We start from the raw sequence: 10,569 nt of genomic DNA, 5'->3' as shown, positions 1-10,569 counted from the left end.
CCAGGAGACATGATTGACAAGTGTTTGGCAACTCCTTAAGACAATAAACCATTTTATTTATTTTATAAACCATCAACTCAAACTGTCAAGATCCAAAAACATCAGTGGAGACAGAACTTTTTCATGGAGACATTTTTGTCCATGCTACCTTGTATTCTTAACAGTTACAGTTTTTTGTGTAGGCTACATGTTCTCTATATTTGGTGAAAGGTTTCAGTCTAGTGGTCAAAGTGAGAATTGCATCTACAAAATTCAAATCATTAACTTTGCTGAAACTGAACCTTTTAGATAAAAAAGTGTATAAAAAGTCAAATTTTAGTTTTTCTGATCAAATAATTACCTAGTTACATATTTTATAACGCACAGTATAACAATGTTTAAGGTCTAATCATGATTATTGGGAGAGAAAACAGTACAAAGGGTTTAGGCTTACTGTCTTTTAATCCCGCTTACAAATCAGATTTATAAATTTAACATTTAAACTACAAGATTAGATTTTGCACAGGATTTTGCTTGTTTTTTTCTTTCAGCTTTTGGCTAAAGACAAACCACATGACACCAAGGTAGGTCTGTTAACTTTAATGGGGTTTTAGAAAGCATGTCTCATACATCACACACTTCCTCAAGCCAACACCCAAGATTTCCTCATTATTTTAAATAGTTCATTTAAAACAACAAATGTTTACAATGGGTGGGAAAACCTGTTACAGGAAGCAAGAAAGTACACGCTCTGTCTTGCATCTTTTTCTCCTCCTCTTCAAACCTGTATTTCTTGTCTCACATAGCTGAACTAAAGAGCCTCTATATCTCAGTCAATCATTGTTAGCTCGTGTGTGCATTTGACCATGGAGGACAGCACAGAAGAAGACATCGACTCTCTGATCGAGGGAATGGCCTACATCCCTGGCCACTTTCATTTGGAGCTACATCTGAACGGTGATCCCAGTGGACCGGCTCTCCTTCGACAGCGAGACACCCAGCTCAAGAGCGAGAGCCTGAGGGCTGAGCTGGAAGCTGAGACAGGACGACTGCAGTATGCCGTACGCAATATGCTGGGCCTGCTGGCCTTTCATATGGATGAACTGGAGGTGGCAGAGGAGGCCTTTCGCACCATCTGCCAGGAGGATCCTGAAAACCTTAATGCCTGGGCCAACATGGGATACGTTTATGAACGCATGGGACGTGAGCTGGAGGAGGGGGAGTGCATGGAGCGTGTGGCTGCCCTCATGGGCCCCGAGATGGGAGAGAACCAGGCGGACTGCAGGCTTCGGGTGGCACGGTGTTTGGCCGAGCAGGCGTACGCCCATCCTCATGATGTGGAGCTGGAGAGAGATGAAGATTCACGGGAGAGGTTGACAACTGCGCTGATGTTATACAACCGTGCACTTGATTATGGAGGGGAACAGGTAAGGACATAGTGTAACAGTCTTCCTAAATACAAGAAGTAGATACTTCGATTTTGAATTTGTCTTTATGTGCAGATACCAACAGAGGAAAAAAGAAGCTGGAACTTCAAAATGGCAACAATTTACATAAGGTAGATTTTCCAACAGTATATTTTGTAAGAATTTGACTGCATGAGGTCACTAAAACTTTGCTTGGGTTTCAGGTTAGATGGTATTGTGAGGGATTCAAAAGACACTGAAGACACAAGATTAATCTATTTCAACAAGGCCCTCAAGCTTCTCACAGAAACTATCAAATCTGACAATACACATCTCAAAGGTGATTTTTATCCATTAGACATAATGAAGATTTTAGTGCTGTCAAATCGATTAATCGCGATTAATCTATTCCAATATATACAGTATATATATATACATATATTTGTTTCTATAATGTGTGGCATGTATATTTATATGTATATATAAATGCACACACATACATGTGTGTATATATAACAAATAGTTATATAAATAAATGAATATTTAAATATACATTATGTATAAACAAATCTATATTACTCATATTTATATACATAATATACTTAAAAATATACATGTATGTTTGTTTATTTATACACATATAAATACACACCACACACATATATTATATAAACACAAACATTTCTTTTGGAATAGATTAATCACGATTAATCGATTTGAAAGCACTAGAAAATTTTCAAAGCTTATTCTATGAACACAGTCAGTTCCTCCATTAAGAGACAGTCAAACAGCAGCCTTTCCAGTTTTGTGTTGTCACTTGGAAACTTGTTTCGATCTTACATGGCTTCTTGGCTCCAGCTGACATTCATGCATTTCTTTCATGTATCTCAGATGCCAAGCAATAATTTACACGATGTCTAACGGCAGTTTCTTTCTTCTCCGCTCAATCATCCGTCTCTAGCCCTGGGCTGGTGCTACATAGGTCTCATGCTGGAACGAACGGATTTCACCACAGTGCCAATGTCAGTTCATGACTGTGGTTTCTCTGGATCGGACCCGCTTACATGCTATGGATCGGTACTGGATGTTAGATCTGGAAAAATATTTTGACTGTCGTATTTTCCGTTAATAAAACAATATATTATGAAGCTAATGTTATAGTAACCAAATAGGCATTTTCACTAGTCTGAGGTTATTCTTGTGACCACATGTGACGTGTACGTTTACTGTAACTCAATATGTGCAATATGATTAACTGTAAACTCATAAATAACAAAAAGACTTTGTGATTAATAATGCAGCATAATAAGGTCAAAGTAATCATATTTTCACTGCTCATTTCAACAGGCCATTAAACTCGCTGCAGAAGATGCATTCATACTCAACAGGCTAGGGAACGTGTTTTTCCTGTCCGGCAAACTGGACATGGCCACAGGTATCTGTAACATGGCATTGAGCATCCTTCCGGATGCTGAGCTCAACTGGCAAGCCTATTGCACACGTGCCAAGGTGAGAACTGCATGTGTGCCACTTAACCAACAAGTCATTCAGTAATTCAAAGTAATTACATTTCCATCTTTTTACTAACATATATATGAAAATATATGAACAAATGATGATTATTTCCTTACTTCCTAATCAACTGGGTTATTCAAACGAAATCACATGCATTGGATACATACTTAACACACCTCACATGCCTCTAGATAAAGGATGACTATGTTTGTCCAGACAAACAGACAAAAGCACTACTCATCAGAACCTCACCCTTGCGTCTCGCGTCAGACTAAAAATGTCAATATAGACCTTCTGAGTGTTTCAAATGTTTAAATGTAATTTCTGAAAAATATCTTTTGTCCTTTCTAATGATCTTCACGGGCACCCTTCCGATTATTTCTTAACCAATGAAAGTTATGAAAGCTATGTACTTTCTCTCCAGCTTGGCGTCACAATTTACGCAAAGGATCTGGATAAAGCCAAGTGTGGTCTAGGTGGTATCCCCGACCGTAAGATTCTTAAAGAAGCCCGTGTTGACCTGGAACGTGTTTTGGCTGTCCGACCCTGTTTAAGGACTCACCTGGAGATGGGTCAGGTACGGTCAAAAATGCCATTTAGTTACGAAAATAATACAGTCTCTCTTTATAAATAACACATCAATCACCTTTGAACAGGTTTACTACTACATGGGTGTGGACGCCCTGCAGGAGAGCCTATTGGTTGATGAGATAGCAATAAATCACGCCCTGGTCAGTCTGGCAAAAGCATTGCAGTGTCCATTGGGCTCCACAATCTCCAAACTACAACTCCTACGTGGTCGCTGCCTGTTGCTGAAAGGAGAGGAGAAGAATGCCATTGACTGTTTCAAAAAAGCGCTTGAACTGGAACACCCCAGTGTCCGAGATATGGAGGTCCTGCGCTGTCTCCTACAGGCAGTTCTCGTGAGCTTCACCCAAAGTGGAAGGGACACGGATGATGCTATTGTCCAGTTTGAGGAATGTTTAAAGCAGGCAGAGGAGCGATATGGGAGGAATATAGTCCAAACTGAGTTGAAGGCATTGTGCCGAGCACACACAGATGAGGTGACTGAGTTATCAAGGGATCTGGTGAGGAAGGGGAGGCTGGAGGTGGTTAAAAAGTTGCTGCAGTGCGTACAGCCACAAGGAATAAAGTACACACTGGGCAGGTCCATGTCAATATGAAAACGGTCTGTGGAGTAATGAAAGACAACCATAACATGATCATGGTCTAAATGGAGAAGGCATTACTCTGATGGGCAGTTGTGTTATATATTGTATGTTTGGAGTTGTGCACGTTACACTTTAAGAATACTGTAGCTACTCATTTCAAAATTGAAATATTCATTTTTGGTTGATGTTATACAGTCAACGAATTGAAACAATTACATGTATTATATTACTTTTGCTTAACTGTTGAACAATCCACTTTGGAATGTTGTCTTTGACATCTTTTCCTCCAGCGCATGCCACAAAGCTTGAACAGCCAGTTATACAAGACTTGAGTGTTTTGAGCTGGAGAAAAAACTAGTAAAAAAGTATTTTATACAAACCCATACCAAAAAAGTTTTGATGTACGTGTTTTGATTCAACTTTTTATCCAAATTTGCTTTTAATATAATATGAAACGTACAAAATGACAGAAATGCTAAATGAAAGCATTTTTGACAGTCGTCTCAGACAGCTGGATCTAGTATAGTAACTAAACAGCATTTAGTGGTACATGTGAATGACTAAACTTCAATGAATGACACATTGTACATTGTTTCCTCATCATGGAAACTAAATCAGTAATAGGTTAATGTAATGGGTGATGTAATGTAAACTATGTAAGGTGGAAACATTTTTTAGACTAATTTATTGTTCATCATTACCAGAACATTTTTATGTTTTTGTTTTAAACACAGTAAGAATTGTTTTAAAATATTATTCATCAAAAATGAATCATACATTTTAGCTTGATTTAAGAAACCTCTACACAATTCACCTACATAAAATAGGTGGAATATGCTTTATACAGAATAACTTTGCAGCTGAGGAAATCACATTCTTGCTGTGTGCTTGCTTCTCTTTTCCAACGGGTGGGGTGAACAAAATGTCATTTATCTGAAGGCTGATTTATGGCCAACGTCTCTTTAGAATTTCAATCTCTTCACCTTTTTTCCCGATAAAAACTGCTTACAAAATGGAGAGCCTGATACCAGCACGATAAAGCTAGGTGTTCCTGCCTTCACTGTGCACCTGGAAAAAAACAAAACGGAAAGAAAAACTTCAATTTAGGAAATGATAAAACAACATTTTTTTTTGAAGTCCTCTGATATACCTTTGGTTTTGGAGGACGCTAAGAAGTGGCTTTTCGAGATCAACTTGATAAAGATTTCCTTTTTCATGGTCCTCAAAAAACAGCTGAAAGAAACATGAATGTACACAGTTATAAATGGACCCTAACCAAGACAGGATAGCATTTTATTCAAAGTAGTGTATCTTTGGACTGACCTGAAGATTTTGTGGCCGATATTTTCTTTCTGTATCCCAGGGAGGCAGTTCTTCACCAAACATGACTGCCAAATGGTCTATAAAACTAAAGAACAAAATTAAAAATGTTTGCTGATCTTAATTTATAAAGAATTACTCCAGCATTAACGTCCTCATAAATGCAATTTGTCAACTAGTGAAAGATGCCCACACTCACATATTCATATGCATATAACACTGCTGGATTTCAAAACAAACCTGGAGTTTTCACAGAAGGCAGATATGAAGTCGGTCTGCTCATGTTCAGGGTAGAGGAACAGCACTGGCCAGTAGAGGACACCCTGCTCATCCATGTAAACATGAGCTCCTGTGGCCTCCTGTGAGCTGATTCCATCAAGCTCCAGATCAGCCAGGGCTCGAGATGAACCTCCATCACCATCATCATCCTCACTGTCTGAACCCTTGTGTTGTGATGCCTCGGGTTTCAGGAGTTTGATGCCACGCTCCTAAGGAAAAACAGACATTTAAGATTTAAGTCCTTCATAATTATCAGGGGCTTTAAGAGTGATTGTCGTCAAGCTCACGCCCATGGGGCAGATTGGCACACAACCAGCTCATAACATGCAAGACCAAGAGGAGAATGGCAGAATGAAGACCACCTTTGTGTCCGCGGTAGTGAAAATTCTTACCTTAATAGCAGCTAACAATGCGTCTTTCTCGTTCTGCTCCTTCTTTGCTTTAACCTTAGCCTTTCTGGCATCTCTCTCTGCTTCTCTCTACCATACATCGAGCATAAACCAAATTAACATTAATGCTTTTAAAATAACACGTCTTTATTTACATTCTATTTAAAAAATAACTTATTAGTCATATGGGTCATTCCGTGTCAAATCAACCAAATTTTGAATATTATAATATATATATTATAAATTAATTGATTACTTAATAACTATTCATCGGTGGAATTTCATATTTTGGCTTCCATCTCTACTGATGTTGCTCTTGCTTCTGTAAAAAGAAAAAAAAAAAACATTGAGCTGGGGACCTATGGTTGAGTTGACACGGAATGACCCATATATTAAAAACGATCATTCTGATTAGACAGAACAGGAGTTTATACCTTCTGCTTGTCTGCTTTGGCTCTCAGCTCCTGTAGATTCTTGTCAATGGGCAGCAGCCTGAGACCCTCATCACACCACTGTAATGCTTCTGAATAATGATGCAGCTCTATACAACATTGTGCTCCTAAACACACACACAATATACACAAAGACATACATAAGATTCTCTGTATATGGCATTTGGTACAAAAAAATGCCATGGTGGATTCCCACAACACACCAACAAAAAAAGTATACAATGCATTGAAGTATGAAGTAGTTAGTTTCACATGAAATAGTTAGTTACGTATATTTTACCTCTTAAAATGGCTTTAATGTGGTCTGGCTTTAGTTTTTTGGCAGCTGTGGCATCATTCAAAGCTGAACGGATATTGCCTGGAAAAGGACATTTTAAATGCGTACCTTATAGCACTGGCGTCAAACAGAAAAACCTCTTAACAGAATAGTTAATCATCATTTTTTGTGTAACACACTCTTTTGAATAGTTTGGTCGGTGTATTTGCAAGTAATTTGTAAGACTGTACCTAAATGGAAATGCGCAGCTGCACGATTGGTGTACAGAATAGCACTGAGTTCGAGGTCCACACAGTTCTTCTTCAAACCTTCTGTGTAGGACACAACAGCTTTCTTAAAGTTCTTCTCTTTAAAGTACTCATTCCCCTCATCCTTGTAGTTCCTGGCTTGCTCTGAGAAACACATCAGAATAGTTCCATGTATTATAACTTATTTTATTTCCATTTTAAAGACAGTACTGCATATAAAATCAAGACGTTACCAATGATTTAATAGCCTACCTTCAGGTGTTCTGTCATCATCATGAATAATAGACTGAATGCACGCAAGATCAGGGTGTTTCAGTGGGTCTATCTCCTCTGGAGCTGTTTTCATGAACATGGGCACCTTATCAAACTCCTGCGACATGCAATGTGTAACAGTTAAGCTGTAAACTCCAGTAACGTGAGCCTGTTGTCACGTTTACTGTTCATTAAGAAGCTGACAGTTCTTACCTCCTCCCAGTTGCCTTCATTAAACGCATTTTTGTACTTCTTTGTCTTGAACGACTCCATAAATTCATCCATGCCATCATCACTGTCCTCACCCTGCGCTGGTGCAGCCATATTTTTCTCTTTATAAATATTTCTTTAGGACTAATTTTTGCATTAGAAATAAAAGTAATCGATGTGTTTTATCTTGGAACAATGTTGAGAAGACCTCGCGAGCTGAAATGCTAAATTTTCAAAATCCACAATAAATCCGTAAACAGTACAGTTTACCACATGGCTTAGGCAAGACTCTGATGCGTTACACAGGTCAGAAACCCTTTAGCACCACCAGCTGGTCTGGATGACGTTACATTTCAAACAGAAAGCAGACTGAAAAACGAATATAAAAACAGATGTATCAGCATATATGAAAATGATTTATACTCTCTGTTGGATATTTTATTTACTCTTGTACATAGTTCAGACCTAATTATTGTTTGCATCAACTCAGTGTGGTCTTTTTTTCAGTTCTTTAGTTTCATTTGAAAAACGACTTGTCAAGCAAGAAGTGGTTCTGTGGATGTTTTTATAAGATTTTTATGATTCCACTTACGGTACCAGTTCTAAAGTGCACACATATATGCTCACTATGATATCTACTGTATAAACTGAGAGTCAGGCTATATTTGCTATGGCAGCACATTTCTTTATAACGTATGTTTATCATTTCTTTATAAAACCAGAAATATGTATTGTTTATAAGAGTTTTCTCATGGACCTGTTAAAAAATCTTGAAAAGAAAAGCAGTAAAACTGTTGATTGAATGATTATGTGTGTGGATCAGAAATGTGTTCGCTAGAACTATCCTACAGCAACCTTTTTCTCTTTTACTAGTTCAAAGGAACTTTTTTAAATATCCAGCTACATTGCTTTCAATGATTCAGACTCTTGGTGCTGTTAATCTAACATTTAGTTAAAATGATCTCAATAGAAATTACATCATGAATGCAGAATCATGTCCATACGATTATATAGAGGAGACATCACATTCACAAAAATCATACTAATGTGACTCAAGTATGTTGGTATTATTTTAATTTAAAAATAAAATATTTATACAACATCTGTGCATTATTTCAGAGTCGCACTGTTTTAAAAATTAAGGTTACACATGTAGTAGTTCTTTCTTTAGCCCTGTTATATCAGCAGGCCCGACACGGCAACAGCCGCCTGTTGAGAAAAAAGTAACCACTTCAATTATACAATATTAGAATTAGGAACAATCATATGCCTTTAGAGTAAAGAATATTTCATTACTTACCAAACCACATAGCACCTCTTTCCTTCCAGTCAAGAGTTAATTTAGCAAATGATGTCCATTTTTTTGTTTGCCATCTACAATTTACACAATATCCCAAAGTGGTATTTATTTAAAAAAAGGAATTAAGGCATCTCACACATTTTGAATGAGATTTGACATTATTTTTTCTATTAACGTAACTATTTGGTCTATCTTCAATGTCAAGAGCCATTAATTACCCTGTCTTGGTATCCCAGTCCTCTCCACTGTTGGGATAGACCACCCAGCTGAAATCTGCTTTTTTGTGTGACATGGCAGACTCTAGCAGAGGGGTCACCAGAGAAGGGGGGCAACAGTTTACCCCCACAGCAACTAGCTGTGAGGACCTACATGCCACCTGAACTGCCTCCGAAAACGTTCTCCCACTTGAAATATGATGGCTGTCCTGAAACAGATCCAAGCAGTTTTACTTTATCTAGCAGGGTCTCCCAACTGTTGCAAATGTGTGTGTTTTAAATGCAATTTATCACTTATGATGGGGTGCATGGGTATGCAGGGGTGTATCCATTGTCTCAGTCACCTTACAGGAAAAGGAAAGCCAGGCTTTAGTGTCAGGAAATTCTTTGAGAACTTCCACTAATGCTTCTGCCTCTTTAAGACATGGAATTGTTTCCATGGCAACAACATCAACTCCAGCCTTTACCAAACACCGGATCTGTGGACGATGCCAGTCTTTCAACTCCTAAGGGAAGAAAACAGGCTCTTGAAATGTTAATGCGAAGGGAGCCGGGGTGGAAGGAGATTTTGCCTTACCTCCACTGTCATTCTGTCCTCATATGCCCCAGTGTACTCTGACCCATCGTGTAGGAACGCTCCATATGGACCCACTGAGCCAGCAACCAATGGTTTTCTTCTGTCTTCTAGGGGAGGTGTGCATTTGATATTTGGAATCTTTTTAATCTCACCTTAGCTCACATCTGTTTCTGACAATCATGTAAATAATGCTCTAAATCGCATGAAAAACAGCTGTCGAAGTTAGACACACCTGATGACATGTCCTGAGACATGAAGTCCTCCACTGTGTCTTTGGCCAGTTGAACTCCTGACATCATCAGCTGCTGTGCCTCCTCAAGTCCAAGACCAAGATGTTTGACAAATCCCTCAATGCTGGCCTGATATGTGGCTGTTGTTATGACATCAGAACCACTTTGGAGATATCTTTCAAAAGCACATAATTTTAAAGGAAGTCAAATTAATTTAGGCACAAAATGAAAGATCCTAGATTAAAGTTTGTGGGGGTTTTTTTGTTGCTATTTGATGCATTGCATTACCTATAATGGACCTCCTTAATGGCTTTTGGGTTTGTATGCAGAAGTCTTGCACTCCACAGTGGATCTCCCTATAAACCCAAACATGTGTGATTACATTGATAATTACTGAAATGAACAGTTTGTATTATAGTAAGTACCTGTAATTGAAATCCATTAGCCTCAAGTTCTGTTGCTAGACCGCCATCTAAAATCAGTGGTCTGCGATCCATTTTAAATGCTGTTGTGGTATGCCCACAACGGGCTAGAGACCTTACAAGTACAAAATAAACTCGATTTTAAAATACTGACACCGGACTTTGTCCTAAATTCCTATAGGTTTGAAACATTTTAAGCTCATACTTATTGAAAAACGTTAGGGTTTAGCCAAGTGCTTTAATATTTCGCCAAAAAGTTAAACACAGCTTAAACTGAAACTAAGTGTCAAAAGTCCAAACCATAACAGACCCATGTGGTAGTTGGC

At 38.3% G+C, this 10,569-nt stretch overlaps 3 protein-coding genes across 4 annotated transcripts; 1 reads left to right on the top strand and 2 right to left on the bottom strand.

The window, feature by feature from the left end:
• Nucleotides 1–700: 700 nt before the first annotated feature.
• ttc22 (tetratricopeptide repeat domain 22) lies at nt 701–4,467 on the top strand. Its single transcript, XM_057337973.1, has 7 exons — nt 701–1,406; nt 1,482–1,537; nt 1,610–1,725; nt 2,347–2,462; nt 2,733–2,894; nt 3,325–3,477; nt 3,557–4,467. Exons 1-7 carry the CDS (start codon nt 846–848, stop codon nt 4,082–4,084), a joined length of 1,692 nt encoding a protein of 563 aa, XP_057193956.1. The 5' UTR covers nt 701–845; the 3' UTR covers nt 4,085–4,467.
• A 44-nt stretch (nt 4,468–4,511) lies between these two features.
• On the bottom strand, nt 4,512–7,788 carry ttc4 (tetratricopeptide repeat domain 4). The gene is made up of 10 exons (XM_057337974.1): nt 7,503–7,788; nt 7,290–7,407; nt 7,020–7,181; nt 6,793–6,870; nt 6,495–6,619; nt 6,064–6,150; nt 5,633–5,880; nt 5,396–5,480; nt 5,223–5,305; nt 4,512–5,140 (listed from the first exon to the last, which is right to left on the bottom strand). Exons 1-10 carry the CDS (start codon nt 7,611–7,613, stop codon nt 5,035–5,037), a joined length of 1,203 nt encoding a protein of 400 aa, XP_057193957.1. The 5' UTR covers nt 7,614–7,788; the 3' UTR covers nt 4,512–5,034.
• A 774-nt stretch (nt 7,789–8,562) lies between these two features.
• Nucleotides 8,563–10,564, bottom strand: zgc:172121 (uncharacterized protein LOC337599 homolog). 2 transcript variants are annotated; one of them, XM_057337565.1, is made up of 9 exons: nt 10,449–10,562; nt 10,247–10,358; nt 10,110–10,177; nt 9,824–9,996; nt 9,592–9,698; nt 9,359–9,520; nt 9,018–9,223; nt 8,800–8,873; nt 8,563–8,708 (listed from the first exon to the last, which is right to left on the bottom strand). In XM_057337565.1, the coding sequence occupies exons 2-9, from the start codon at nt 10,316–10,318 to the stop codon at nt 8,644–8,646; spliced, it is 927 nt and encodes a 308-aa protein (XP_057193548.1). In that variant the 5' UTR covers nt 10,319–10,358; nt 10,449–10,562; the 3' UTR covers nt 8,563–8,643. The 2 variants fall into 2 exon arrangements, with proteins under 2 accessions (XP_057193548.1, XP_057193549.1); XM_057337566.1 differs by having other exon boundaries at nt 9,592–9,695; nt 10,247–10,564.
• Nucleotides 10,565–10,569: the final 5 nt, after the last annotated feature.

The sequence above is a fragment of the Triplophysa rosa genome, linkage group LG7 (assembly GCF_024868665.1).
Source record: "Triplophysa rosa linkage group LG7, Trosa_1v2, whole genome shotgun sequence".
Lineage (NCBI taxonomy): Eukaryota > Metazoa > Chordata > Actinopteri > Cypriniformes > Nemacheilidae > Triplophysa > Triplophysa rosa.
This window is presented reverse-complemented; position numbering and strand designations above follow the sequence as displayed.

Bases quoted from the DNA above. Each gene is read 5' to 3' on its own strand.
- ttc22 (XM_057337973.1), top strand. From the start codon at position 846: ATGGAGGACAGCACAGAAGAAGACATCGACTCTCTGATCGAGGGAATG. The intron at 2,895-3,324 runs GTGAGAACTGCA...CTTTCTCTCCAG, and splicing joins CCTATTGCACACGTGCCAAG to CTTGGCGTCACAATTTACGC. The intron at 3,478-3,556 runs GTACGGTCAAAA...ACCTTTGAACAG, and splicing joins CTCACCTGGAGATGGGTCAG to GTTTACTACTACATGGGTGT.
- ttc4 (XM_057337974.1), bottom strand. From the start codon at position 7,613: ATGGCTGCACCAGCGCAGGGTGAGGACAGTGATGATGGCATGGATGAA. The intron at 6,620-6,792 runs GTAAAATATACG...GTGTGTGTTTAG, and splicing joins CATTAAAGCCATTTTAAGAG to GAGCACAATGTTGTATAGAG. The intron at 6,151-6,494 runs GTATAAACTCCT...GATGTATGGTAG, and splicing joins CCAAAGCAGACAAGCAGAAG to AGAGAAGCAGAGAGAGATGC.
- zgc:172121 (XM_057337565.1), bottom strand. From the start codon at position 10,318: ATGGATCGCAGACCACTGATTTTAGATGGCGGTCTAGCAACAGAACTT. The intron at 9,997-10,109 runs GTAATGCAATGC...TGCTTTTGAAAG, and splicing joins ATTAAGGAGGTCCATTATAG to ATATCTCCAAAGTGGTTCTG. The intron at 9,521-9,591 runs GTAAGGCAAAAT...TTCTTCCCTTAG, and splicing joins AGGACAGAATGACAGTGGAG to GAGTTGAAAGACTGGCATCG.